The 27,873-nt window shown below is 44.4% G+C and overlaps 1 protein-coding gene across 1 annotated transcript in view; it reads right to left on the bottom strand.

Annotated features, from left to right (window-relative positions):
- CARD11 (caspase recruitment domain family member 11) overlaps positions 1-27,873 on the bottom strand; it is a 192,774-nt gene that overhangs the window by 10,430 nt on the left and 154,471 nt on the right. The window contains exons 16-21 of the mRNA XM_073647913.1: positions 12,154-12,280; positions 11,051-11,291; positions 7,389-7,482; positions 4,077-4,169; positions 1,927-2,044; positions 1,406-1,585 (exon numbers count right to left, since the gene is read on the bottom strand). Of these exons, the coding sequence (XP_073504014.1) occupies positions 1,406-1,585; positions 1,927-2,044; positions 4,077-4,169; positions 7,389-7,482; positions 11,051-11,291; positions 12,154-12,280 (853 nt within the window). The remainder of the gene's footprint in view (positions 1-1,405; positions 1,586-1,926; positions 2,045-4,076; positions 4,170-7,388; positions 7,483-11,050; positions 11,292-12,153; positions 12,281-27,873) is intronic.

The raw sequence follows: 27,873 nt of genomic DNA, 5'->3' as shown, positions 1-27,873 counted from the left end.
CATTGTTTCTCTTCAGTTAACCATGGTTATCTCTAAAGAAACACGTGCAGCCATCATTGCACTGCACAAAAATGGCCTAACAGGGAAGAGTATCGCAGCTACAAAGATTGCACCTCAGTCAACAATCTATCGCATCATCAAGAACTTCAAGGAGAGAGCTTCCATTGTTGTCAAAAAGGCTCCAGGGCGCCCAAGAAAGACCAGCAAGCGCCAGGACCGTATCTTAAAACTGTTTCAGCTGCGGGATCGGACTACCAGCAGTGCCGAGCTTGCTCAGGAATGGCAGCAGGCTGGTGTGAGTGCTTCTGCACGCACTGTGAGGTGGAGCCTCTTTGAGCAAGGGCTGGTTTCTAGGAGGGCAGCAAAGAAGCCACTTCTCTCCAGAAAAAACATCAGGGACCGACTGATATTCTGCAAAAGGTACAGGGAGTGGACTGCTGAGGACTGGGGCAAAGTCATTTTCTCTGATGAATCCCCTTTTCGATTGTTTGGGACATCTGGAAAACAGCTTATTCGGAGAAGAAGAGGTGAGCGCTACCACCAGTCTTGTCTCATGCCAACTGTAAAGCATCCTGAAACCATTCATGTGTGGGGTTGCTTCTCAGCCAAGGGAATCGGCTCACTCACAGTCTTGCCTAAAAACACAGCCATGAATAAAGAATGGTTCCAGAATGTCCTCCAAGAGCAACTTCTCCCAACCGTCCAAGAGCAGTTTGGCGCCCAACAATGCCTTTTCCAGCATGATGGAGCACCTTGCCATAAAGCAAAGGTGATAACTAAATGGCTCATGGAACAAAACAGAGATTTTGGGTCCATGGCCTGGAAACTCCCCAGATCTTAATCCCATTGAGAACTTGTGGTCAATCATCAAGAGACGGGTGGACAAACAAAAACCAACAAATTCTGGCAAAATGCAAGCATTGATTATGCAAGAATGGGCTGCTATCAGTCAGGATTTGGTCCAAAAGTTGATTGAGAGCATGCCAGGGAGAATTACAGAGGTCTTGAAGAAGAAGGGGCAACACTGCAAATATTGACTTGCTGCATTAACTCATTCTAACTGTCAATATAACCTATTGGTACTCATAATATGATTGCAATTATATTTCTGTATGTGATATAAACATCAGACAAACACTAATAAAAACCAGAGGCCAGCAGATCATGTGAAAATATAATTTTGGTGTCATTCTCAAAACTTTTGGCCATGACTGTAATTAGACACGGATTGTATTACAATAACAGCATGCAGATCAGCCAGTGACACAAAGCTGGAATCAGGGTCTCATCCCTTACATTATGCTGCTCTTAGATTGCAAAACAAAAACCTGGTAACAGAGTCCCTTTAAAGAGAAACTTTAACCCTTAAACTTGCATTTACAAGTTACACCTTGAAAGCACTTACCTAGCTTACACATATTGAATTCTAATGCACCGGACGAATTAAGCAGTTTTTGAATAATGGTTTTGGCCAATGCGGTAGGAGCAAAGATAACAGGTCTCCTCTTCTCATTGTGGATTGGATGAACCAAACTGTAAGGTACCAGGTTCAGGCTCTTCTTGATGTCATTATCTTGTTCCAATTCTAGTGGAAACCATACAGAACACAATGGTTAGTGAGAAATAAATGTATTACATAGTTAAAACTCTTTCCTCCTTTCATTGGCTCTAGCACTTCAGATGGAAAAAGACAGCAGAGGTAGCAGTGGCACAATTTATTATTACAAATTTTGCACAGGGGCACAAAACAGTTATTTATTGGGTTAGCTTATGGGTAACTCCAGGGTATGAGAAATTAGTATTTTTTGGTTTGTAAATGTTTATAACCCAGAATTGTCCTGTACAACTACTTAAGGCCTAACCGATTAATGTGCAATAAAGATATACGTCAAAAGAATATCCTTCCTATTGTTATATTTTTCTTACCATCTGGCTTTTCTAATAAGAGTTTCACACTTTCAATAGAGGTAGAATTAGATGCCACCATGCGCACACGTTCATTGCTGTTCATCCGTTTGTATTTATTCTCATATCCTTTGACAAACTGAAAATAAATATTTACTCTCTAAGTATATAAACATTTCAGCAGAATTCTGATGAAGAACAGTTTGAAGATTCACAAAATTTTGCGTACATTTTTTTGGGACTTTTGCTGTTTTTACTTCAGTCTTGGCTAGCTTGGCCTACTTTTGAAAAATGAGTTAAGCTTAGCCAGAGGGGGTATGTCTCAGCGTGCTGACAAATTCTTTGGAATTCATGCCACAAAAATGCCTTTAAAGGGAACCTGTCACCAGAAAAAAACGCTATTAACCTGCAGATATGGGGTTAACCTGGAGGTTAATAGCGTTAGCAACCTGCCCGGCGCCTGCATGTAGCCGAACGCTGCAGTGAGTAAATTAACTTAATTCTCTCTGGCAGCGTTCGGGTTTCAGTCACAGGAGCAGCGCTGGCGCAGGTTCAGTCATCACTCTGAGAATACAGAGCAGCAGCTGTAACTGTGCCCCCAGCCCTGATTGACAGCCGGCCACAATGCAGAGCCAGTATCAGTCAGGACCGGGGGCGCTGTTACAGCGGCTGCTCTTTATTCTCAGAGTGGTAACTGAACCCGTGTCGGCACCGCCCAAGTGCCTGAAATCCGAATGCTGCCGGAGGGAATAAAGTTCATTTTCTCCCTGCAGCATTCGGCTAAGTGCAGGCGCCGGGCAGGTTAGTAAAACTAATAACCTGCAAATTAACCCCATATCTGCAGGTAAATAGCATTTTTTCTGGTGACAGGTTCCCTTTAAGAATATATTTTACTACAGCACACCTTTCATCAAGACTGCTGTGCAAATTGCCACTCTTGATGTATTGGGGACATGGTACATATTATTCCTCATAACCCTCTTCCTGGAAGAACAATTTTCACACTTTTAGAAAATACACATGAAAATGGAAATATAAAATTAAAGAAGACACCCCCTTACCTACCATTTACCTCCATTATCATATATTTTTTAAAAGTAGACTGATGGCACATTTTGCTTCAAAGCTTAACATTTTGAAATACATACAAATTATTATTAGGGGCTAAAAGTATGACACCAAGTGCCCTGATGTGCTGGATGTGATTAGATGTACTGCTTCCCCTTTTCAATTCCTTTAGCAAAAAAATAAGAAGAAACTTCCCCAAAATATTACAGATCAGATAAATCAGAAAACTGATAATAAGAGCAGTGATAACATGGAGAATGGTTTCTGCATCCCCCCCATGTTGTCACTTGTGATAATCATGGGCTAGATATTTTCTTCTTTTCCTGATGGCACTTACAACTTCCCCTCTCAAACACACAGTTAAAGCAATGGTGTATTGTAAATGTTCTTGGCGGTTAAAACGGCAAATAAAAAGTAACTTTTTTAAAGATCTTCAGTGTTCTGCAAAACAGCATTATGTTAACGGGTTTTACTGGGACTCTAACATGTGGAATTCTACCAGTGTGCAATGAACTCACTGTTAGGATTCTGATGTTTCTACCCTCCCTGTAGTCATCATGTGACCCCTACATAGGCTGTTTCAATGTAGCCAATCATGTGCCAATCGCTTTCTTGTCCGCTTCTCTCAATGCATTCAATTAAGAGAAACAGAAGAGAAAGCAGATGGCACAGGATTTGTAGCAACACCATAATCCTAACAGTGAGTATAGTAGGTACTTAGGATTTCCCATGTTAGAGTCTCTGTCAAATTCCATAAATGTCCCTGACTAGTCCTTTAAGTGTTTCCTGCCACAAATTATTTGAAACTAATTAATTAAAAAGGACCAGATACTGTAAGATTCTAATTACTAGTTTTGGTCTATAGACAATGAATTTCTCTATCTGCGTTCCAGGGCAGGAAAAAAATTAGAAAAAATAAAATGTAGTAGTTTAATGCTGGCAGGTCCCCTTTAAGTAAAGTAATCTCTGACTACATGTAAATTGCAAGTTTTACATTCATTCCTGTAGTCTAAAATCCCAATACAATTTGACTCAGAGATACAACTTGTGCTTACAATCATGTACATTATTAGAATACAGATAAAATGCCCCAAAGAAACTACCTGAAAAATTTGACCAAAAAGGAAGCTTGCTCTGGAAAGTCGAGGGCTGCTCTTAGAATCACTCTGTGGATACTCATCAGGTTGAAGGGCATTCTAGAGTAGTCAGGATACATTTTTGTTACAAAAAGCAATAACAGGGATTAAAGTATATTTTTACTTCTCATTCATCGGTTCAAGTTTGCCTGGATTAGTTGCAGACTGCAGTTGCATCTGAGAGCAACCCCACCCACATCACTGAATGGAAGATTCTTGTGTACGCTGTGCATAGCCAGAAAGCTGCCAATCAGTGTTTGGGCCGAGGTTACACAGAGCTCATGAGTTATGGCAGCTGGTTTACCAGTCCTCTAAGGAGAATCTCCTGCTGATAAAAATAGATTTTTATCAAAATTGCAGCTCAGAAAGTGATAGATTCCTGGAATCACGGTCTCTGTCTCTACATTATGCTGCTCTCAAATTAGGTGTCAAAAACCTGGTGACAGAATTACTTTAACCAATTAAAGTGGAGCGGCAGTGTGAATGCTGTGGCTGCCGAAGGCTGCGCTCAACTTTTTCTGGCAGCCCTATAGAGAATGAGTGGAGTGGAGGTCGGGCAGCCGTCCTGCCGCTCAATTTTGGAACTTGAATAGAAGTGCCCTGTTGGAGATAAAAATTCCATGTTTTGCCGATCAGCGTGGGTCCCAGAGGATAGCTGATAGCTTGTGTTAACTGGACAACCTCTTTAAGGGGACCCAATGATGACAATAGTTATAGATTTTGCCTCAGAGCATATTAACTTCAAATTATGTCTTTTTTTTTACATGCATATTAATATTACAATATGTTGACTTTATTGTATAGATATGATACCCGTATTGTCTCCAATATTTACTATTGAATAGTCTACCAGCCTGACTACAATGGCTAACATGTAATGGCGGTGGTGCAGCACAAAGATGCTGCTGAACCACAGAAACAATGGCTAAACAACACAGTGATTTTCCATAGAGACTAAGTTGGTTCTGTTTGGAACAAATTGCAGTATGCACTAGTCTTGGCCATTTTACAGACAAAAAAGTAATAGTTTTAATTATTTGAAAAGACACATGGCACAGATCTGTACAGATCTGTACAAGGATGCAGACACACCCGCATCGTGGACCTGACTGGCCTGAGAATTCACATGATCGTATGACCTCGACAATTACGCAATTGACTGACGAGGCCGTGGCTCTTTTCACTACGAGACCGATTATTGGGGAACTCACAAGGAAGAACTGCCATTGAAGTAGGACCTTCTGCTGTGAACAGGTAATTAAGACAGGGGATCTGTTGAGAGGCAGCCACTAAGTCTAGGATTCGTATATATTCAGAGGTGGACAACTACAATTCTCCAGGCAAGAGCTTCCTCTGTTCAAAGGAATTCTCTCAGACTCTCTAGAGCCAGTGGTCAGCAATGAATATTGGGGTTCGCATTAATCGAGATACATTTTCAGCGTTGTAACGAAGAAATGAATATAATGCATCCACTCACATCACCGTAAGGCCAGCTGAACACCTCCAACTTAATATCAGATGGATGATGCTATTTATGCCATGTTTCATCTCTATAGAAAGGTAAAATCATGATAGGAAACATGACAACGTTATTTCCCACCTGGGTCCTCCAAGGGTGAAGATATTCTGAAAGTTGGGGATCTCATAAACTTCTAAAAGATCTAGCACATCTCATGGCCAGTGCCCCATATGAGCTCACCAAGGGGAGATATTTGGGTGTAACCTTGATCTAATAAAAAGCAGTTTGGGTTTTTGTCATTCGTCAGTCCTGGAAGGTACAGCTTGCTGTGGTTCTATCCGTTGTTCTAAGGCAGGGATGGGGAATCTTTTTTCTGCCAAGGGCCATTTGGATATTTATACCATTCTTTGGGGGCTGTAAAAATCGCAATAACTTTGCCCACAAAGTATGTCCTGACACTGGCACTGACGTCAGGATGTAATCTTTCATTGCACACACCTCAGCGTTCAGTTGTGAATGCGGCATGTGTGTGCTCACAGAGCAAGAATAAATTAATGGGCCAGCAGCCGGCAAAATTCAGCTGCCGGCCCAAGCACTGTGGTCCCCAGGAATCTGGCCAGGGGGCCAGAAAAAAAGTCATTGAGGGCCGTAAACGGCCTGCGGGCCTGAGGTGCCCCACTTCTGCTCTAAGGAGTTTCCCAAAAAGGAGTACCTCCCTCCGCTAAGCTTTGAGCCATTTCCGTGGCATTGGTTTAATACTTTTTCTTTTGTTATTCCTTTTATGCTGTGTGATTGTATATACCGTGTTGTTTTGTTCCCATTTTGTACCATCTTTATATATTTTTTATAAACACTGCCTATTTTTCCGGAGTAGATATATAAAATTGAATAGCTCATTCCTCTTGCTCTGTAGACCGCACCCCTGAAGTGATATGCTACCTGAAAAGGGTGTCCTATCAGCCTGTATAAATGATTGGTGGTGGCAGCTAGTAGTTCATTTTGTTATTGTGGAGTTGGCAGTGATCGCATCGGGGTATACATATAGTCCATGCGTTGGAATAGAAGGTGTATATGCCATACGCTCATTGTGAGTTCCCCAATAACCGGCCTAGTAGTGGAAAGAGCCATGGCCTCGTCAGTCAATTGCGTAATTGTCCTGACGATTGGAGGAAGCGGAGTTGCGTCCCCTGACAAATTGGTGACAGTGGTGGGATCTGCGTGATCTCCTCAGCTGTTCCCTGACATGCACCAAAATACAAAATTGTTGATTGCTCTGATTGTTTCTGAGGTTTTTTTTTACTGTGTTTTCACCTTTTTTTTATACATTTATGGTGCAGATTAACACATTTGGGATGATTCATCACTGCTTTTGTTTGACTAGTTTTGTATTTTTTTTCCACCTGTTTTTCATTTGCGCCATATTCATCTTTTCATTTGCACCTTTTTTATAAGTCACTTCTTTATGTAGTTGTTTGTTTTTTTTAGTTCACCATTTTGGGCAGGGTTAGGCTTTCCAGATATTTTTGCCTCATTCATCCTTTGTAACTTTTTGAAATGCCACAATTTTTTGTACAAATGTAATCCATTCCCCAATGGAATGATTTATTTTTATGTCCTAAATTTATGGCAATTTTTGCAACACGCGTATATTTTTTCACTGTAAGTTGCAAAATAATGTTAGACATAAAGATGATTTTTCACACTGTGCAAACTTCATGAGCCGCGTGCGCCATTTTTTATAGCATTATGTGCAATAAACAGTATTGAATACTGCGGGTTTAAGAAAAGTGACAGAAATAGTGCAGAAACGCAGACTTTACCTTCACAACTCGCAATGTGTTGCTCGAACCTTCACTTTCATCCTTACTTCTTTGTATTAATCTTTGAAGTTTGACCAAAAATAATTGCTGAGCCCTAGTAAATGGAAAAAAAGTTATTATAACGCAAGTAAGGAAATATGATGGAATTAGGGTACGTTCAGGCAACGGAATTTTCCGTGGAAAAAAATGCTTTTTATTTGTTGTGGATTTCTCACCAGGAAACCAAAGATGATGACCATTGAATTTCTGAACTTGATTTGCAGTTTGAACTGTTGCGGATCTAAATGCGAATTAGCCCCATTCAGTTGGGGTAATCTACATTTGGCTGCTTATCACAGTTTCCATGTAGAATTTGCACAGAATTCCCTTCAATCTCACTTGCTGAGGAAGACTCCGGGTACACAGGCCTGAAAAAGTCTCCCCTTCATCTCCTGACACCCATCGGCAGTGTGACTATGGCCGGAGGCGCCCGTAAAAAGCCCCGGGAGGTGGCTCACACAGTGGGCAGAGAAATCCAAGATGGCGCCAATGCACCTTCAGCAGATACAAGGGCAGGAACAGCAGTGGCAGTGACTGTGGCGGTGAAGTTAGCCAGCTTTGTTAGGACCCCAGGCAAAAGGGTTCCCTCTCCTGTAAAGGCACATTTATTACTTGATGGGGATAATAGACAGCCTGCAGTGCCCATAGGGGAATCAAGGAATTTTGTTGAACACGATCCTGAGGTTCTCCCTGCCTTACAACCCCAAACAGGAGATGCCTTTTTTGAGAACAGCTCACAACAGCAGGAGACTGAGCCTACATTAAATGATGGATTAATCGCTGTAACACACTGCAGCTCTGCTATGTCCTCAATGAACACCCAGATGGGTCTGCTGAAGGATGAATTTCCCTATATGTGGCAAAGTCTGCAAAAAGTTTCGGAACGTACTAGCAGAGGGGAGAATCAGTGACCTAGAGGATAAAATACCCCAAATAGAACGGGATTTACGCAGACATGATCAACAAATCTCAGCCTTATGGTCAAAAGTGGATGATATAGAGAATCAGGGTAGTAGGCATTCCTGAGAAAACTGAAGGAAATAACCCCACAGAGCATTTTGAAAAGTGATTTTGCTCATTATTTGGCGCTGAATCCTTGTCCCCACTGTACGCTATGTAAAGAGCACAAAGGGTACCTACCAGGCCACTACCACCAGGGCCCCTCCATGTCCAGTTCTCATTAAGCTGCTCGATTATCAGGGCAGACATGCTATCCTCAGAACTAAAGGGGATATCGATAGATGCCACTGCGCACCGGCATCGGCCATTTTGCTGGAGCTAAAAATAAATGGCTACTGCGGGAGTGGCGCCATTTTGTTACATGTACATTTTTTTCCCTAAGCCCAGATAGTATATGCATTATGGAAAATGGGAGGCAGGTCACTTGAGGATCAGTGACCTGTCATAAGCAAATACAGAGGCATATGTTAGCACAGCACCACATAAAGCCCACCCCACAGACCTCCCCAAAGTACCAGAATTAACTGAAAACTGAAAATAAAGATTATAACAGAACCACGGGACGGATTTCATCAACCAAGGTATTATTTTAATCAGTGTAATGTCGCCCACCTGACAGTGTATGTAGGTTACTGAGCACAATCCTGCTGACAGGTGCGCTTTAAGAGGGGTATTAATACAAGCTATTGTTAGATCTAAAATCCAGGTGAGACAGTTCGGGGAATTCCTCCAAGATTGTGTTAAAACTACAGAGATACGGTTAGTTTTAACAGAAGCAGTGGTGGATTTGCTGATTTGGAAGGAGAGGCAGAAGGCATATAATCTACATGTGAATAAAAAAGCCAAAAATAAGCGCATGTTTGCTCAGGAACGTTTTTTTGAGGAGGGGGAAAAAGCAGGACACCTGATTGCAAATGCTCATGCGAGGTCCTCCTTTGTAGGGCCCTTAAGGGATAAAGAAGGTATGATAGTCAATCAACCTGACCAGATACAAAACATTTTTTCAATATCTTTTCAGGACCTTTATTCATCCAAGTTACTTTTTGAAACAGAAAAAATTCTGCTGTATTTGGATGAGATTGAAAGCGGACCAAAGTTACTTAAATAACTTATCGAAAGCGGACCAAAGTTACTTAAATAATCTTCTTCAACTTGAAGAACTACAACTGGTGGTGGCCTCTATGGCTAATAATAAGTCTCAGAGCTCGGACGTGCTTCCTAGAGACATTTATAAGAAATTTGGGGATACCGTAATTACTATGCACATTGCAAGAGGCTGTTAAGGGAGAGGGGGGGGGGGGGGCATTACCTAGCTCAATGCAAGAGACAGTAATAGTAGTTATATATAAACCGGAAAAGGACCCTCTTCTCCCTGACTCTTATCGGCCTATATCTCTGTTGACCACAGACAAAGATCATAGTGAAAGTACTGGCCATCAACTCAACAAGGTTATTTCTAGTGTACTGCATACTGACCAGTCAGGTTTTATGCCTGCCAGATCCACAGCTGTTAAGATACACCAACTAGGCCTTAATCTTTGGCTACCAGTTGAGAATGCAGGGGATAGGATCATATGATCCTATGCTCACTGGACGCGGCCAAGGCATTTGATTGTATTGAGTTGGAATTCCTGTGGGCACAACTAGAAAAGCTTGGTATGGGCTCCATTTTCATGTTGTGGATAAAGTTGCTGTATGGAAGGCCGGTAGCTAGATTATGGGTTAACAGGCAGCTTTCCTCTGCCTTTGGACTGGGTAGGGGCACCAGACAGGGTCGCCTGCTGTCGCCCTTGCTCTTTGTAGTAGCCCTTGAGCCTCTTGCCGCAATCATGAGGAATCATCCTTTTATCGAGGGTTTTTGTAGAGGGACTGTAGAGGAGAAAGTGGCACTTTATTCTGATGATACATTATTGTTTTTAGCAGATGCCTCCAGTACCCTACCTGTGGTGATGGAGACTATTGAGAGATTTGGGAGATATTCGGGTTTCGTGATTAACTGGAATAAATCAGTTCTGCTTCCATTAGATAATGATGATAATGTTCCTTTTTATGCTAATTCTGGATTACAAGTAGTCTCTGAGTTTAAATATTTGGGTATTAACGAAGTAACAAAATGATGCTCATTCATCAGGTTATTGGATCGTACATACTGGAACAAAAATCACTGTTCTCGGTAGCACATCGCCCAGGGAAAACAAGGGATGTTCTGCCAGTAGCATGAGGACATAGTGATCTATTAGCCATTTTTCTACCCTTATCTTTGTCAGTCGGTGTAAAAAGACGTTTGTAAAGAAGCAAACGACTTGAATTCAGCCGATTAGCACTCGTTTAATGGGCTGAAATCAACTAGTGTAAATGCAACCTAAATATTAGTGTTTGGCGCTCCACTATTAATTAGATTTTTTTTTTAATTCTGCCGGTGGCCACCCTTTGTCTGAGGTCACGGCCCCACTATCAGTATTTGGTATTTTTTCTCAGGAGTGGGAGCCAAAACCAGGAGTGGGTGATAAATGCAGAATTGGTGACTTGTTTCTATTATACCTTTTCTCTGATTGTTCCTCACCCGGTTTTGTCTCCCACTCCTGAGAAAAAATACTGAGCGAATACTGATCGTGGGGCCGTGGCCGAACACTGCCCTTGCCTGTTGGGTAAATGTCACACACCTGCTGTAGCTAGGAATAGTCCCAGATTCCAGGTTTCTTTCAGTAAACGGATCCATCTTGGCACAAAGCCACTCGTATCTTCCCTGATGCATGGTATCAAGAACATGGACAATTTCATCGCATTGTACAGTCATTGTGCAGCTGTCCAAATGGTTAGAAATGTTTAGATTTAATCGGATGAAAAATGAGTCTCCAGAACGAATTTTCCCTTCTTCAAGATCTTTTAGTAATTTTCTATATCCTGATCAAAAGTAAAAACACAAGATTGCATAGATATATTATAGTCTATAATGGCCGCTCTATAAACATACTGTATATACATATCCCTGTGCCTAGGGCAATCACTTTTTCTCAGTATTTAAAGTGAACCTGTGATGAAATTCATGCTGCTCGGTCCACAGGCCGTATGAATCAGTCTGGCTGTGTTATTGCACAATACTGAGCAAAGGGTCTGAATACTTATGACCATGTGATATTTCAGTTTTTCTTTTTTAATGAATTTGCAAAAATTTCTACATTTCTGTTTTTTTTCAGTCAAGATGGTGTGCAGAGTGTACTTTAATGAGAAAAAAAATTTACTTTTTAGAATTTACCAAATGGCTGCAATGAAACAAAGAGTGAAAAATTTAAAGGGGTCTGAATACTTTCCATACCCACTGTATGTGTATGGGGGACCATCTGATTCTCCCCATACAGATTTTTTTTTAGAGCAAACGCAGTTGAATTCAAACATAGTATCCTTTTGTTAACAGGTGAGATATGCCATCATTGGAGATGTCTGGCAGCTGTTTCTTTTCCAATCAAAACACATGCATGCCTCTGCCAAGCCAATGATGCATGTGTATACAAGGTGGGACACGAGAGTTTTGGATTATTTACTTGGGAAATATTTTTCAGTATCTCCATGAAATGTGCCTGGAAATGAATACTGTCTTTTCAGTGATGAACATCTCTGTATGCCAGTGGCAAAAACATTATTGTGAATCTTGTATTGCTACTTGCTCAATTAAGAGTTTACAATGTACATTTATTGTTTAATTAGTGATTATTTGTACATGTTCTTCTAATAAAGCAAAAGGGATTGTGTCATTAATTTTCTTTACCTTCATCATTAACTTTATAGTGCACAGTAACCGGTCCTTTACATCTCTGTACAGTCCAATGAGCTTCTTCTTTAGTACATACATCCATGGGAACAGATTGTTTTCTTCCTTTAATACAGCCATCGAGCTGCAAGAAGAAAGATAATAATGTTGGATCAGATAAAAATGTAATTTCTCTAAAACCTCTTACTTCCTTTTTTTATTCTTGCAACATAAACATCTCTCAAATCTGCAGGAGAAATGTGCAGATTATTATTAGTGTAATCTCTTTATTGCAGCCTATCTGCTTCATGTTTCAGTGGACCAGGGCGCCAACACTTTGCTGATCCACTGACATGTATAACTCTCTAATTAAAGATGGCCATACTGGTTCAGAGCGACCACCTTCTGGTGCCAAAAAGGAAACACCTTCAGGTGTGGCCATCAAAGTCAAGATGATCACCAAACGTTACATCATACATATTACAAAAAGCTTGGAGCAAATATTCTATTCCATAAATTTCTATATATATATATATATTTTTTATGCACTTCTCGAGATCCCATGCATGATCAAAGATATGCTGGAGCAGCTGCCACTGGATGGAGCTCCAGAGACTTCTGCATATTGCTTAAAGGGAACCTGTCAGGCCAGATAACGCTATTTAGCTACAGATATGGGGTTAATCTACAGGTTTATAGCAATAGGAAGGTGACCGGCCACAGTACTGAAAGTGTAGCACTTGGGAGAAAATTAACTTTATTCCTCCAGGGAGCCGTCAGCTTTCAGTCATGCAGGAGTGCAGATGTGACTACAGAATTGAGAGCTGTGGCTGTAAGTATGCTTCGCAATGACTGACAACTCGCACACCGCGGTGCATCGGTGCACAGCCGCCTATGAGACAAGTGCCGGGCAGCTTGCAGCCACCGCTCTCAGTGCTGTTAGCAGTAACTATAGCCACACCGATTCATTTTCTCCAGTACATGTGGTGCCAGTTTCCACACTTACCGGAGACACTTACACACATAGACCCATTCAATTGAATGGGTCTGCGCACATGTCAGTGTGTTTCCACGAACTCTGTGTCTGTGGGCAAAACACGCTGACATATCCATTTTTTTCACGCCGCATGGGCCTCAAAAATTCCCACACTGATGACACGGATGACATCCGTGTGTCATCAGTGTGACACGTACCGGCGCCTGGGAATCAGTGGTACAGCTAGCACTGTGCCCAAGCGCCAGGTGCTGAAGGTATCTGTCTTCATTGTCCCCTGCTTGCGCTGTGATCAGCACCAGCAGGGTACAATGTTGACAGTTGTATTCTGCTCCTGCTGTGTCCAGCAAATGTAAAAATAAGATTAAAATAAAAAACACTTATACTCACCTGTCCAATATACTGTCTCACACTGCAATCCATCTGACCGACAATTCTGCATCAGCGATTGCGGCGGCTTGAAGCAACCGCACACGCTGAGGAGCAGAGGAGAATGACTCACTCCAGTGAGCGGGCCTCTGAGCTGCGCCGAGCTCACTGATTGACATTGCTCAGTGAGCTCAGCGCAGGTCAGGGGCCCCACTCGCTGCAGCGAGTCATTCTGCCCTGCTCCTGAGCGTGTGCAGCCACCTGACGGTCAATAGATTACAGCTTGGGACCCTGGATTTTTTCAACTTCGTACAGGGGAGTATAAGGATTTTTTTTATTTTATTCTTATTTTTACGCTTTCTGCACACAGCAGGGGCACAATACAACTGTCAGCAATGTCATCTGCTGACGCTGATTGCAGTGCCAGAAGGGGACAATGATGAGAGATTCCTTCAGCTTAGGAACAGCGCTAACGTACTGCTGATTCCCAGGCATCAGTACGTGTGATTCTGATGCGGCACACGGGCGGCACACGGGCGGCACACGGTTGCTACACATATGCCACACAAGTAGACATGGACACGGATATCTCCAGGACTGTTTTTTCCAGTACCGGAAATTTCAGGACTTGTAAGAGGCCCTGCAACAGCAAGGTAACTTTCTAATAATGATATTAACTTGCAGATTAACCCTATATCTGCAGTTTAATAACGTTATCAGACATGACAAGTTCCCATTAAAGAGGACCTGTTACTTTTGTAGATATTTTATTCCCGCTGCTCCCCTGTGTTCAGTTTTTTGTCCTTTTTAAATCCACCATATGTTCCTAGAGATATGGCCCTTTTAATTTAATTACAATTTTTATGGCCTTTACTAAGGGGGAAGTGGGGGTGGCGCAGAGGATTCTCTGGGGGCGTTTCTTTAGGCTGCATTAGTACACTTTGAGCCACGCCCCCTTGGAAAAGATAATAAAAATGAGCGCTAAGTAAAAAGGACCACATCTCTGTAATCGTATGGTGGAGTTAAAAAAAATGCTCCAAAGTAGCAGTGTTAGGCCACAGCCCCACTATCAGTATTTGATCAGTATTCGGCCAGTATTTTTTCTCAGGAGTGGGAGCCAAAACCAAGTGAGGAACAATCAGAGAAAAGGTATAATAGAAACAAGTCACCAATTCTGTATTTATCACCCACTCCTGGTTTTGACTCCCACTCCTGAGAAAAAATACTGACCGAATACTGATAGTGGGGCCCTGGCCTAAATGAGATAAGATCAGAAACTGGCCACTTTTGAGCTGATAACAGGTCCTTATTAATCACTGAGTGCTACGTATAAGTACACCGCTCCATCCAGGGGTGAGTGCAGCATGTTGCATTTTACTTTTATGTCCATGCAAGGGAAATGGAACTCTGTATCAAAAATAAATCAAAAACAAATCTCTGCCAGCAATGAAGAGATATTAAAAATTAATCTGTATAGACTGTCAAACCTATAAAAATGGTGAATATTCACTTAAAATATGAATGCCAAGTTTAAAAGTAAAATTTAAATAAAACATGTAATATTGAAATGTTTGTGTTTTAAAACATTATTCCCAAGTGACAAGTGATCCACATTCTGCTCTGATCTTGGAGCTTATTTGATATTACACATAACACAATTTATAGTCTTTAAGTCTTATGTTAAAGGGGTTCTCTGAGAATAGAACAAGCATGACTAAAAGAAATGTCATTATAAGCAAATTCCTAAATATATTTAATTAGCAAATCACATTCGATTTGTTTAGAGATTAAAATGGCCATCACATTGTTACACTGAGAGAAACCTGTCCTAGAATGTTAGGATAGTTGGCTGTAAGCAGTATGAAGCTCCGCTGCTGTGACCTGGAGATAGTGAAATTGTTATTCTGAAAGACAGGGCACACAAAAGTGAGAAGGGGGCTGGATGCGATTGAAATTAGAAGGCCCTCCCCATGACAGGGATTGGCTGGGAGGGTTCAAGTTTAAAAAATATTATGGGTATTATAGGGCATTCATTTAAAGGGTGGATAAAGGGGGCGGAGAATGAGGACTCTTTAAGGTGAAAAGTGTGGCAAAGTGGCCATTTTGGGATCAGAATCCTGTGGAGAGACTCCCACACAAAACCCCTCTGCTTAGTTTACCTCGTGGATTTCCTTTTGGGGCAGCTACAGGCCATGGCGAGCCTGAGAGGTAATGGATGGCTTCAGGAGCAGATTGCTGGCATGTTGGGTGGAGATCAAAGCCAAGACGTGAATGAGGGGTCCACCAGAAGGCAGGTGAGAAGAGCAAGGCCATTGGAGCATTTGAGCCCTGAAGCAACTCCTCTCACCAGGGACCCTGAGGGCGGTGAGTGTAGGTAGTCTTCACAGCAAGAATCCTTCAGATCGGCCTGTGGTTGTGGGAGTGAGCAGGCCGAAGCCTCCTCCTACCAAAACAACAGCGGCGCAGATCGTTGTGGTAAGCATGTCTGGCAATGTTCCAGTCAGGTTGTCTGCCGGAGGAGTAGCAGAGGACGGCGCCAGGCAAGGGAGAAGGAGGTGGGTGGGCAGTGTGCTTGAGGGGAGGCGTTACATGATGTTGAGTATCCAATCTTGAGAAAGGCACTTCTGAGGACATGCCTGGCAGGGGGCCTTCAGGTATCAGGCACCAGCCGAGGACAGCTGTGGCAGAACCCACTGAGGATTCGGTGGAAAAGAGGAAGAGCAGCCAGTGTCAAGCCAGGAGACGGGAATCACAATCACTGAGAAGCGTTGTGACCCCCCCCCTGGTGGCATGGTGGCTACTAGGAGTGTGGGCCGGGATCATCGTTTGGCGTCGGATGAAGAAGATTCTGGAGTGGAGCAGCGGTAGGGTGACAGACATCTATATGCTGGATCTGCGGCTGGCGGGTTCACAGCACCTGTGCACCCCGATGAGTATGATTGTATGTCTTGTATGTTGCCTCAGAGTTTTAGGTCAGAGCAGGGTGTGTGTGGTCAGGTGGTGGGTCCCAGTGGTCAGCATGAAGGGGGTCGTGGCGGTGTGGAGGTGCCAGGGCTCATGGATCTTTTAGACAAGATGATGCAATTTTTATCACGGATGAATAGTGGTTTGTTGGCCAGGTCAGGATTATCCCCAGCAGTAGCTTGATTACCATCACATATGGCATCAACAAATGTGGGTTGTGAGGTAGCTGGGATGGTGACAAGTAGTGAAGGGGTTGCTACTAGTGTTGAGCCACCCCCGTAGTGTTCGGGTTCGGTTCGGTTCGTCGAACACCGGCATGTTCGCCAAACAGTTCGTCGAACGGTTCGTCGAACACTGTTAAAACCAATGGCAATCAAACAAAAACACATAGAAACACATAGAAAACACATAGAAAACACCTTCAAAAGTGTCCAAAAGCTGACAAACTGCTCAGAAGACACAATTAACACATGGAAAAGTGACAAGTACATATAGTCATGGGAAAAGAAAAGAGGTGGAGAAGTAAAAGGAGGAGGAGACACAGATATAGGCATGTCATGCCCTTCTAAAATCAAGAAAGGCTGGAGTAAAAATCTAAAATCAGCCTACTAACACCCAGACGTCGTGACAAGAAAATTAAAAAAAGAAATATCTTTAGGTAGAATGGCGGTTCCATTCAGAACACTTTCCTTACAAGACGTAGTGGTATCCCCATTGGGAGTCGTGCCAAAAACGGACTCCAATACATTCGGACTAATCCACCATTTGTCATATCCAAGGGGCAGGTCAGTAAACGACAACATCGACGTGGAACCAAGTACAGTAGTATATACTGTACCTCCTTTGACAAGGCAATCAGGCGGGTCAAGAAGTTGGGAAGGGGCACCCTAATGGCCAAAACAGACATTGAGGGGGCGTTCCGGTTACTTACTACCTGTGCCTCCGAATAGTGTCCGCCTATTGGGCTGCTTCTGGGAAGGAGCATACTATATAGATCGCTGTTTGCCCATGGGGTGCTCCATATCCTGCTCACTATTTGAGGCGTTTAGTTGCTTCCTCGAATAGGTCGCCATGGACGTTTCTAAGGGGGCACATATTATCCGTTACCTCGACGACTTCTTATGCCTGAGCCCAAAAGATTTGCCACCGTGTGAATACACGCGGTAGTCCACCTGTGAGAAGGAGAGATCTGGAGGGAGAGTGGACACCACAGAGCCGAGGGGTTAGATGGAGAACGGAAGAAGGAAAGAGGGCGAGGAAGGTAAGGGAGTACGGTGGAAGGCCGACCTGAGCTCCCCCACGTTCCTGCTGGGCGGGGAACAGCCCTGGGAAGAAAAGCCGCTTGCACATCCCTTCAAGGTTTCGGGCGCGAGCGGGCAGAGGGACTATGCTGGAGTGCGAAGCCGACATGGCCAGGCCGTTCCTGCACGTGCGACCTCCGTGTCGCCGGGTTTGTGCCAGAGCCGCGGTGGACCCTGACAGCCAGCCCCCCTCTCCCAATATTGGTGCCTGTCCGCTGGTGGGTTGAGACCCCCCGCGGTGGAGGCAGGTCTAAGCTCTGTAATTTAAATTGGCTCTGTAATTTTAATGAGTACACTTTAAATCCTTTTACAAGGATCTATTGGAGGGCAAGTCTGGTGCCAGCAGCCGCGGTAATTCCAGCTCCAGTAGCGTCCACTAAAGCTGCTGCAGTTAAAAAGCTTTTATAAGGATCGAGCTTAACGGTCCGCCGCAAGGCGTGCTACCGCCAGTTCCAGCCCCTTTGCCTTGGGGCGCCACCCCGATGCTCTTGACTGAGTGTCCCGGGGGCCCGAAGCCTTTCCTTTGAAAAAATTAAGTGTCCAAAGCACAGGTGGTGTAGCTTGCTTAACAGCTGGGCTACTCCGCTGACTAGCCGACACTGCTACTAGGCCCAAAGTATTGCCTGGGCTAGATGCAGTTAAAAATTGTTATTAGATACACAGGTGGTGTAGCTTGCTTCAGATGGGCTACTCCGCTGACTATGAGACACTGCTACTAGCCCAAAATGATTGGCTGGGTTAGATGCAGTAAAAAATTGTTATTAGATACACAGGCGGTGTAGCTTGCTTCACAGCTGGGCTACTACGCTGACTAGCAGACACTACTACTAGGCCCAAAGTATTGCCTGGGCTAGATACAGTTAAAAATTGTTATTAGATACAAAGGCAGTGTAGCTTGCTTCAGATGGGCTACTCCGCTGACTACCAGACACTGCTACTAGCCCAAAAGGATTTCCTGGGTTAGATGCAGTAAAAAATTGTTATTAGATACACAGGTGGTGTAGCTTGCTTCAGATGGGCTACTCCACTGAGTAAAAGACAGTGCTACTAGGCCCAAAAGGATTTCCTGGGTTAGATGCAGTAAATTTTTTTAATTAGATACACAGGTGGTGTAGCCTCCTTCACAGGTGGGCTACTCCGCTGACTACCAGACACTGCTACTAGGCCCAAAAAGATTTCCTGGGTTAGATGCAGTAAAAAATTAGAATTAGATACACAGGAGGTGTAGCTTCCTACACAGGTGGGCTACTCCGCTGACTACGAGACACTGCTACTAGGCACAAAAAGATTTCCTGGGTTACATGCAGTAAAAAATTCGAATTATATACACAGGCAGTGTAGCTTCCTTCACTGGTGGGCTACTCCGCTGACTACGAGACACTGCTACTAGGCCCAAAAAGATTTCCTGGGTTAGATAAAGTAAAAAATTAGAATTAGATACACAGGTGGTGTAGCTTCCTTCACAGGTGGGCTACTCCGCTGACTACGAGACACTGCTACTATGCCCAAAAGGATTTACTGCGTTAGATGCAGTAAAAAATTGTTATTAGATACACAGGTGGTGTATCTTGCTTCAGATAGGCTACTCCACTGACTACCAGACACTGCTACAGGCCCAAAAGGATTGGCTGGCTTAGATGCAGTAAAAAATTGGTATTAGATACACAGGTGGTGTAGCTTGCAACACAGATAGGCTACTCCAATGACTTACAGACACTGCTACAGGCCCAAAAGGATTGGCTGAGCTACATTTCGCCAAATGCTGTGAAAAACACTTGCACAGCACTGGCACAGACCTGCCTGGCAAAAAGTGATATGAACTGCTGTAACCTAGCCCTCAAAAGGGCTGCAATTACAAGTAGGTTTAGGGAGTAGGGACTATCTCTCTATGTAACTGGAAATTCGCTCGCAATTCGCACAGTTATACTGTATAGCGCCCACAGCAGCAGCGGTGCCATCTAACACTCAGCTGCAGCGGTGAGAAAATGGTGGTGACGGGGAAAATGGCTGGGTCTTATAGGGCAAGGACATGTGACATACACAGCCAATGACACATGCCCTTGCTTGTGTGAAAAAAAAGCACTTCGCTGCGTGTGTGCGCTGCTGATAGGCTGACAGACTGCACCGCCCCACTGTAAATACGGGAAAGAAAAGAAAAATGGAGATCCATCCCCTGCCCTCCCCCCCCCCCCGCCCACTCTACACTGAAACTGTCTATTAACATTGATTAACAGTATTACTGTGAAAAAATCCAGTTACGCTTTTGGTGCACGAACAGTTATCGAACATAACCTCGAACAGCCGAATTTTTTGCAAATGGTTCGAGTTTGTCGAACGACTCGAACACCGCCCAATACAGCTCGAATTTGAGATTGGTGAACAGCTCGAGTCGAACACCGCTCATCTCTAGTTGCTACAGGTGTGTCAGTCCAGACTGAGAAGGATGAGGCAGATGCAATTAAGGAGAGGTATATGTATGTTTTGAAGGGCCCTGGGACACATTTAAAAAAAAGAGATGAGGGAAAAGATTTTGCGGGATGATTATGTGCAGATATTTTAGCTTCTTCCACTTGAGAAATGTAACTTGGACAAAGGTAAAAAAAATGAAAGTAAGAAGGAGGAGGAGGAAAAGAGGACGTTTGCTTCTGTAAAGGACATATTGATATTCATGCTAGAGCAACTCCATTTTGTCTGCTTGCTTTAAAATCATGTTATTATCACTCCTTGCATAACATACTTCTTTCTTTCTCTTCCCATGGAACTTTCCCACTCTAACTTTTTATCTCAAGAACATTTTGTCAGACACCCCGCTCCTGTTATCTAAATAGTCTAGGCCAGGATTGACCTTGTACATTTCCACCATGCACCGAACTAACAATAATATGACCATATGTGTATTTCCGTAATAATTGTACTAACATTGGTTCAAGCCTGTAGTATGGGTGTAGATGATTGGACATTAATAAACTCAAAACAATATAAAATGCTAAGCAAAATAAACGGGATCAGAGATTCTTTTGAATCCTCCCATACAGAGCAAGCACTGTCTCCGTCTGGTTCTCTGTTGGATTGCGCAATCAACATAATAATTTGACACTCACTTGGTCAACCGTGAAGGGCCATTGCCCTCCCTCAACAGCTGGTGCCGTGACTCAGATCCCTAACCAGGGACGCCCCTCCACCTCTGGATGTCCACAAAGAGAGACCTGCTTTCAGCCTCCCCCACTGGAATTGGGACTGATCATCCCCCACAAAAAGCCACGGTAAGTGCACAAGTTCTTTACTAGTGACACTGACCGTTTGGCGTGGTTTCCACGTGGTGTGTGGTTGTTTGCAGTATCTCCGGACGTCTTGGTTGGATATAGTCAAAGGTGAGACTATAAGGGGTGTAGTCCTATTAGGGGTCTGATATTATTTACTTTCAAAGCAGTATCAACTCGGATTGACAAGTGAATATTGTGTGAATCTTTCTCAACGTCTGAAAAAAATCATTAGGAGACTGAACACTGTTAGGTTCGGTCGCGGCAGGTGATCGAAGAATGGGTAGGGCACGCACCCAGATATATGTATATCTAGTGTCCGGAGAGCTGCAGGCAAGAGCTCTCCTCCTTTTACCTAAACCGTTTCGGGGTAAACCCATTCGGGGCGGGTGATCGAAGATTGGGTAGGACACTCACACATATATACATATATCTAGTGTCCGGAGAACTGCGGACGAGAGTTCTCCTCCTTTCATCTGGCCATTCGAGACTCCCCGACGGGAAGGGGTGAAATAAAGTCAGTGAAACAACAGCTGAGGTCCGGACTCGTGCTGTGCACAAACTAAGGATTTTTTGTCAGTTGTAGTAATTAATCAATGTTTACGTGGAGCAGAAAAAATTTGTCTCTCCTGCAGGATGGGGAGGATGGGGAGGATGTGATGTATATCATGATCGGTCGAGAAGGGAAAAGATCTTTTAAGAATGCACCAAAAGTGTTTAAGGTGTTACATTTTTATGTGGAGGGGAGGCTTCAGCCTGTGTTGTGGGATGAAGGCATCCGGCAGCAAAGGGGTAGATTAGTTTATTGTGGATTGTTGAAAGACGCTGAGAAGTTTAAGAAAGTGGCACATGAGATTTGTGATGAAGGATATGTAGAAATAGCGGAGGAGATGAAGAATGGTTATTTCAATTATTTTTATGTAAAGAAGGGAAAATTATCTAGCCCTGTAACGAAGACTGGCTGTTTTGTGTTACAAAATGAAGCTGATGGGAAAAAATAGAGGCGGAAGTAGATTCACCTTCCCAACTTATGTGTCCACAAACCAACTCCGAAGCCCCTAAAGAAGCATCCCCTACCCCCACAAATGTAGCAGTACCCCAGCCCCTAAATCCGGAAACTGAGCAATTTTTACCTAAGGAGATTAAATACCCTGCACTTCACACTGAGAGCCAGCCACCATCATATAACCCAGGATGGTGTGAGACGTGCTATAATTGTGGAGCACACAGACCCGGTGCTGCAGCACGAGCCTTCCCATTACTAGTGTTGAGCCACCCCCGTAGTGTTCGAGTTCGGTTCGGTTCGTCGAACACCCGTGTGTTCGCCGAACTGTTCGTCGAACTGTTCGTCGAACACCTTCGAACACCGTTAAAACCAATGGCAGGCAAACAAAAACACATAGAAACACATAAAAAACACCTTCAAAGGTGTCCAAAAGCTGACAAACTGCTCAGAAGACACAACTAACACATGGAAAAGTGACAAGTACATATAGTCATGCGAAAAGAAAAGAGGTGGAGGAGTAAAAGGAGGGGGAGACACAGATATAGGCATGTCATGCCCTTCTAAAATCCAAAAAGTGAGAAGCCGACACGTTCAGTCCGCTCCTGCCCGTGCCACCTCCGCGTCGCCGGGTTTGTGCCAGAGCCGCGGTGAACCCTGACGGCCAGCCCCCCTCTCCCAATACTGGTGCCTGTCCACTGGTGGGTCGAGCGAGCCCCCCTGTGGTGGAGGCAGCTCTAAGCTTTTTAATTTAAATTGTCTCTCTAATTTGAATGAATACACTTTAAATCCATTTACAAGGATCTATTGGAGGGCAAGTCTCATGCCAGCAGCCGCGTAATTCCAGCTCCAGTAGCGTCCACTAAAGCTGCTGCAGTTAAAAAGCTTTTATAAGGATCGAGCTCGGCTGTGCACCGCAAGGCATCCTACTGCCAGTCCCAGCCCCTATGCCTTGGGGTGCCTCCTGATGCTCTTCACTGAGTATCCCGTGGTCCCGAAGCATTTCCTTTGAAAAAATTAAGTGTCCAAACTACAGGTGGTGTAGCTTGCTTAACAGCCGGGATAATCCGCTGACTAGCAGACACTGCTACTAGGCACAAATTTTTTCCTGGGCTAGATGCAGTTAAAAATTTGTAATTAGATACTCTCGTTGGATGCTGAGAAAGCATTCCATAGAGTCTCCTGGCACGCCATATATGATTCTCTTAAAAAGCTTGGGGTAGGGGTCTAGGGGACCCTTTTATAGCCAAAATCACGGCCCTGTATCGCAATACGTCACCTAGGCTGAAGATAAATGGAACTGTAGCACCCTGAGGGCTCGGTTGCTACAGAGGTATTGCACCTCACCCAGAGGTGTGATATCTCACTCTCAGGTAAGGATGTAGTGTGGATCAGGACCCGACACCTGCATGCATTACACCACATTGCCATGGGGCAGGGCGACCAATATGCCCCTGAGATGGCCACGACAGTCCCTGTCCCTGGCTGGAGTGGGGGGAGGGAACACTGAGGAAGGGGAACCCTGTAGTGCAGGAGCAGGGAGGAAGCAGTTCCTGGGTGCATTGAGAAGGGAGTATAAAAGGTGGGCACCATCTTAGTTCAGTGCAGAGAAGTCTGAGCAGAAGTGGCAGGGAGCAGGGGCTCTGCATGAGCTCTGCATGAGCTCTGCTCCGGAGGCGGGCCTAGTAACAGAGGCCCAGGCCTGGAAGAGGGAGAAGGAAGGAAGAGGAGCGGAGAAGGCTCCAGGAACGAGGAACGAAGGGATCCCAGGGGTGCGGACGGGCGAGTCGCCACCGCACGCCCGAATCCACCTGCGTGGAGGGGTCAGGCCAAAGGGGGAGACCAGTCCCCGAAACTAGTGGAGGCAGGAAACGACCCTCAGCTAGAAACAGGAGGCTGTGACATTTTATGTGGCGCAGCCCCTCGCTACACCCGCTAGGAAGGCACCACATAGGGTCAGGGAAACTGGCGCCAAGTTTACCAAGAGGAGGCCCGAGGCAGCCGGACAGAAGGGTTGGTAAGAAAGGCCAGACAAAGGACACACAAAGGGGGTCCTGTGAAGCGCTCCAAAGTTATCTGGGAGTTGTCTGAGCCCCTCACCTGGTGAGCACAGTACGACGTGGGCAGCCGTTACCTGCAGACGTGGTCTGGATAATAAGAACTGTGAGTAAAGGCCCTGGACTGCATCACTGACTCCGTGTCGTTACTGCTGCTGCCCTGCACCATCACCCCCATCCTCCGCATACACTGCCCTGAGGCTATACTCCTCCCGTGGGGAGTTATGCTACGCTCTGCTGCACCCACAACACCAGCCTCAGCGGTCTGCCCTGGAGTGGCGGTTCACTCTGACCGCAATCCACGGGTGGCGTAGTCGGACATTTAAACATCAAAACCACATAAATAGTTCCGCCACTGGTTTGACCGCCCTGAGCCACGGAACCGGGTCGCCGCCACGGAGACTACAACCACCAGCATCCACCAAAAAGGGTCCGGCTCCGGGTGTCCCAAGGCCCAGGGGGCGCGTCAGAACATTTTCATCACCTTTCACAATCACCAATGGGACAAGGCAGGGATGTTCTCTGTCCCCTCTCTTATACATCCTAGTGATGGAGCACCTGCTCTCATCAATTCGCCATAACCCCAATATTAGGTGGATTGAGGTGGGAGGCACCGAATACAAGTGCTCTCTATTTGCTGATGATGTCCTAGTATATATCACTCAATCACATATATCCATCCATGCTGTTATGGCTGAAATAGATTACTTTGTTACATGGTCAAATTTTAAAATCAATGCAGCGAAGTCTGAGGCCCTCGATGTCTCCCTCCCCAAATCCATATAGGATTCCATCCAGTCCAACTTTCCCTTTGCCTGGCCCTCACAGGGTATCAAATACTTATGAATTCCTATTCATAGAGACCTCTCCCATCTATGTTATCTTAATTTTGGGCCCTTTATTGAACAACTCCATACAGACCACGGTTGGCAAGTTAGAACTGTAAGATTCACTACGTGAACCACTGGTGTTTTGTGGAAAAGCACATGTACACTGTGTTCCAAATTATTATGCAAAAAGTGTTTAGGAGTGATAAGGGAAGAATTTGTTTGTTTGTCAGTTAAACTCATTGATGGTGATGTGTGTCAGGGCTCTTTATATCACTGTAAGCAATTGCAGACACCTGTGCTAATTAGTTTGGCAGGTGTGTCCAATGAAAGGCAAGACTACTTAAGAAGGCTGTCTCACATTATTAAGCAGCCTACATTTTCTGCCAAAATGGGAAAGAAAAAGGATGTGTCGGCTGCTGAGAAGCAACAAATTGTGGAGTGTTTAGGTCAAGGCATGACTACAATCAACATTGTGCGATGATCAGGATGAAGTGTCTTGGCAATCAAGAAGTATGTAGCTGATTCACAGTACACACGTGTGTGTGCTGATAAGGGCAAATTGAGGACTCTTTCCTACAGGCAATTACGTCAGGTTGAAAGAGCAGCGGCAAAAAAGCCTTGTCATAGCAGCAGACAAGTTTTTGAAGCTGCTGGTGTCTCCAACGTCCCCCGAACAACAAGATGCAGGGTCCTTCAGAGGTTTGCAGCTGTGCATACGCCATCCTGTCGACCTCCTCTATCCACTTCACACAAGCAGAAACGGCTCCAGTGGGCCAAACATTACATGAAGACTGATTTCAAAACTGTTTTGTTCACGGATGAGTGCCGTGCAGTGCTCGATGGTCCAGATGGATGGAGTGGAGGATGGCTGGTTGATGGACACCCCACGCAAACACGGCTACAGCACCAACAAGGAGGAGGTGGAGTAATGTTTTGGGCTGGAATCATGGGGAGAGAGATTGTCGGCCCCTTTAGGATCCCTGAAGGCGCTAAAGATGAACTCCATAATGTATGTGGATTTTCTCAAACAGCACTTCCTGCCATGGTTCAAGAAGAAGAACCGTGTATTTCACAGCAAGATCATTTTTTTGCATGATAATGCACCATCTCATGCTGCACATAAAACATCTGCATCTCTGGCTGATATGGGCATAAAAGGGGACAAACTTATGGTGTGACCCCCATGCTCCCCTAACCTCTACCCCATTCAGAACCTTTGGAGCATCATTAAAAGGAGTGTCTATGATGGCGGGAGGCAGTTCACATCTAAGCAACAGCTCTGTGAGGGTATTCTGTCCTCATGCAAAACAATTGAAGCAGAAACCATCCAAAACCTGACAAATTCAATGGACGAGAGAGTTCAGAAGCTCCTTTCGAACAAGGGGTCCTATGTGAAAATGTAACATCACCTAGAATAAAGTTTTGAGTTGAAAACTGTTTGATTTCAGTTTCTAACAACCTGCTAATGCTTATAATTTCAAAAATGACCATTTTTTTGGTCTTTATTAAAATGAAAAGGTTGATCGAAAAGTTTGGGGGATCTAAGAGTGTGGCAACCCAGTAGTCATGATTACTTCGAATTCTGACAATATGAGGGTCATGCTGCAGGTAGTGCAGCAAGAAGGCACTTATGTGTCTTGCGCATCTCGGAGCCCCAAAATTATTTTCCGGGCTAGATGCAGCTAAAAATTATTATTAATTTTAAATCTGGTGAAGCTTTAGTATAGATGGCCTAATAGGATCAGTGCTGCACACTGCTACAAAGCCCAAATTATTTTCCAGTCAAGATACAGATAAACATGATTAGTAATTTTAAATCTGGTGGAGCTTATTATAGATGGCCTAATAGAATCAGTGCTGCACACTGCTACAAAGCCCAAATTATTTTCCAGCCAAGATACAGATAAACATGATTAGTAATTTGAAAGCTTAAAATGGTTGGTAGGGTGATTTTAACCAATCATCAAGCTTTTACTCTCCCCAGGATGACACAGGGGTAGAAAAGTCGTTTCGGATCCATGATTTGTTCATCTTTATGAACGTGAGTCTGTTTACATTATCAGTGGAGAGCCGCGTGCGCTTATCTGTCAGCACACCACCAGCAGCGCTGAACACACGTTCAGACAGAACGCTGGCTGCGGGGCATGACAAGATCTCCAAGGCGTAAGTGGCTAGCTCCGGCCATTTATCCAGATTGGAAGCCCAAAAAGAGCAAGGGTCCAGTGACACAGTCATGGCTTCAATGTTTACTTGGAGATACTCCTGTACCATCGTCTCTAGGCGTTGACTATGTGTCAGACTTCTTGTCTCCTGTGGCCTTGCAAAGGATGGGCTAAAAAAGTGGTGAAATGATTCCGCAAAATTGATGTTACCAGCAGATACTGTGGTTCTGTTACGGTTTGAGTGCTGAACACTTGACGGTCCCACGGTTGGCAAGTTGGAACTGTGAGATTCACTACGTGCACCACTGGTATTTTGTGGAAAAGCACATGTAAGATTCTGCAACAGTCTCTGCTGATACTCCTGCATGCGTGCATCCCTTTCTATGGCAGGAATAATTTCTGCAAATTTACTTTTGTACCGGGGATCTAACAGTGTGGCAACCCAGTAGTCAGGATTATTTCTAATTCTCACAATTCGAGGGTCATGTTGCAGGTAGTGCAGCAAGAAGGCACTCATGTGTGTTGCGCATCCAGGAGCACCAAGTCCCTGTTGTGTTGGTGGCGAGGTAACAATCATGCTTCCTTCCTCTGTCCTCTCCCCCCAACCTCGCACAACAGAAATGTGATCAAGGTCTCCCTCATCTGATGAGTCTTCCATCAGTTCGTCCTTCACTTCTTCCTGGGCTCCTGCACCTTCCTCACTAGTTTGGCTGCTACCATGCGCCCTGGTAAAACCATCTCCCCCACCCTCACATGCCTGCCGCCTTGGTGCTGCCGACCGTCTGGACCTTGCAGATG

This window comes from Phyllobates terribilis, unplaced genomic scaffold, assembly GCF_046119375.1.
Source record: "Phyllobates terribilis strain yellow unplaced genomic scaffold, ASM4611937v1 Scaffold_9__5_contigs__length_417890890, whole genome shotgun sequence".
In the NCBI taxonomy this organism is placed as follows: Eukaryota; Metazoa; Chordata; class Amphibia; order Anura; family Dendrobatidae; genus Phyllobates; species Phyllobates terribilis.
The sequence above is the reverse complement of the archived record's forward strand: the minus strand, read 5'-3'. Positions and strand labels throughout refer to the sequence as shown.